The following is a 2,456-nucleotide window of genomic DNA, read 5'->3' as shown; positions in this document are numbered from 1 at the left end:
CACATAATTGCAAGTGGCTTTTCTTGTTTTTAATTTCTTAAATTAAAAAGGCAATTATCTCTTTGTCAAGGCTGAGCTTACAAACCAGTCTAGATCAGCTGATGCTTAGAAGCAGTCAGGGAAATAAAAATGGCTATCAAATTGGGTTGGATGGTGGCCAGTGATCAAGGCAGAGATTTCTTAACAAGTAAGTGAGTGGGAGTTTGATAAGATGACTATTACTTTTAAGTGCATATTATTGGCAGAGAATGGTGGTAAACTGATGCACTGTCATTATCTTGCAGGTCTGTTGTTAGTGGGTCTGTGGTAAGTTGATCAGCAGCTACATGGCTCACAGCAGCTAGACCCGCAGCCCTGGGACAGGCAGCCAGGCACACAGACACATGTGGGCTGGTAGCAAGTCCTGGTGACGGTCACAGGTCCAGAGCAAGCTGGCTGGCAGCACAGGTCAAGGCAGAAGGGCTGGCAGCAGGGCTTGAGGCAGCAGCTGGGCTTGCAGCAGCAGGGCTTGCAGCAGGGCTGGCAGCAGCTGGAAATACAGCACCTGGGCTGACAGCAGCTGGACTCACAGCAACTGGGCTGGCAGCAGCTGGGCTGGCAGCAGGGCTGGCAGCAGCTGCTCACACAGCTTGGTCTCCAGCAGGTGGTTCTGCAGCAGGTGGTCCTGCAACAGGAAGGCTGGCAGCAAGGGGAACAGCAGGAGTTGGTCATGGTGTTGGATGTGGAGGGAGAGGTTCTGTTCACAGGGGTTCCTGAGATTCTGACAGCTGTTTCAATTTTGGGGCTTTTATACCCTGGACGTGCCATGAAGGGACCAATAAGCAGGACTTTTCCCTGTTGTTGTTTGTTTGCAATGGCTCATGGGGAAATTCTCCAAGGAGGAAGTTGTTCAATATATTACAAATCTTTGACACTTCTCTTTACATAACTAATTGTGGGGGTGACTGTAGAAAATGATCGGTGTCATCCCTGCCCGAGTCATGTGACAAATGTCACGGCCACAGGGCCATAGGTTTCCTTCATCCTGGACCTTTGGCTGTATGGAGACTGGGGAAAGGCTATGATAATGTTACGTTCACAGTGACAAGCTGAATCCACGTCTGGCTCCAACGCTTTTGTTCAGAAAAGCCTACAACAGGCAACAGGCTCTTTCTGTGTTTCATCCGCGTTATCACAGGATACATGGACAGAGGTGGGATTGCCACAGCCTCTTTCAAACACAAACAAATACAAATGTGGGTCAATAGAGGCAGCAAGATGACACAAGGGCATAGAAAGCATCCATCAATTTAGATCTTCATCCTTTCTTAGCAGCAGAACCAATAAACTCAGGTCAGATTCCCAAACCAGCACATTGTCTTTATACAATTAGGAAATTAAATTCAATGAGATCAAACCATATACATTTATTTAAAAGAAATTAAAACACAAGATAGTATTGAAAAAGCACAAGTACTTTTATATATAGCTTGACTGATTATGATAAAGACAATTTGTCCAGCGTTTGTGTCAGGAAATAGTGGCATACCTGGTAGCTGTCATTATGGTATTATCCCTGTTCCTAAAACAACTAGTATGTAAGTCATAGTTTGTCAGTTTTTAATCTTTATTAAAAGTGAAGTTATTTTGCAAGTATTATTTATTTTCTTTTGCTCAAATCTGTTTCTGAGATTTATAGACTTCATTGCCTACTGTGATATCATTTTGTTGATATCATTGCAGTATGGGACCAAATTGTATTAATGTATTTCACCTTTGATGGACATATTTTCATCATTTAAACTAGTGTATATCATGTTCTCATGGATGTGTTTGTCCACATCTTCTAGTGAATACTTTTCATATATTTTTGGAGTGAAGGTTGTGGAGTATAAATTACGTTTTTGGTCAACCCTCATAGGTGGCTTCAAATGTTCTTTTAAAAGTAACCATATTGACCCTGAGAACGTATTTTTAACACCCCCCCACCCCAAACGTCACCAAGGCTTAAGGAATATAGCAGAAGAGTGGGTAGACAGTGGCTGGAGAATGGGGAAGAAGGGTTATAGAAATGTAAACTTCTGAACTTGATATGGCTATATACACTCATGAGCTCATGAAGCAATTACTTATATTGTTCTATTATTAAATAAAACTCGGGAGCCAGATACTGAGGCTAAAACCTGATTGATCAGAGAAGTGGCAGAGAAGCAAACCTCTGATAGTGACCTCCTTTCTCCAAGGAAAGGTAAAAGTCAAGCGGCAGAACATTGATAAATAGAAGTAGGTTAATTTGAGTTATATGAGCTAGTTGGGAACAAGCCTAAGCTAAGGGCTAGGGTTTTATAATTATTAAGAAGTTTCCATGTCAGAGAAAGGAAAGAGATACCTTGATTGAGGGAGCCATTAAAGGACTAGCGAGAAACACGGCGCTAGAGAATTTCCAGGAATCCACAAGGATGACCCCAGCTAAGACT

At 42.6% G+C, this 2,456-nt stretch overlaps 1 protein-coding gene across 1 annotated transcript; it reads right to left on the bottom strand.

Annotated features, from left to right (window-relative positions):
* Window positions 1–315: 315 nt before the first annotated feature.
* LOC126510568 (keratin-associated protein 9-2-like) lies at window positions 316–711 on the bottom strand. Its single transcript, XM_050157211.1, has one exon. It carries the CDS (start codon window positions 709–711, stop codon window positions 316–318), a length of 396 nt encoding a protein of 131 aa, XP_050013168.1.
* Window positions 712–2,456: the final 1,745 nt, after the last annotated feature.

Source organism: Alexandromys fortis, unplaced genomic scaffold, assembly GCF_014885135.2.
Source record: "Alexandromys fortis isolate MF-2015 unplaced genomic scaffold, M_Fortis_MF-2015_v1.1 scaffold_31, whole genome shotgun sequence".
NCBI classification, from domain to species: domain Eukaryota; kingdom Metazoa; phylum Chordata; class Mammalia; order Rodentia; family Cricetidae; genus Alexandromys; species Alexandromys fortis.
The sequence above is the reverse complement of the archived record's forward strand: the minus strand, read 5'-3'. Positions and strand labels throughout refer to the sequence as shown.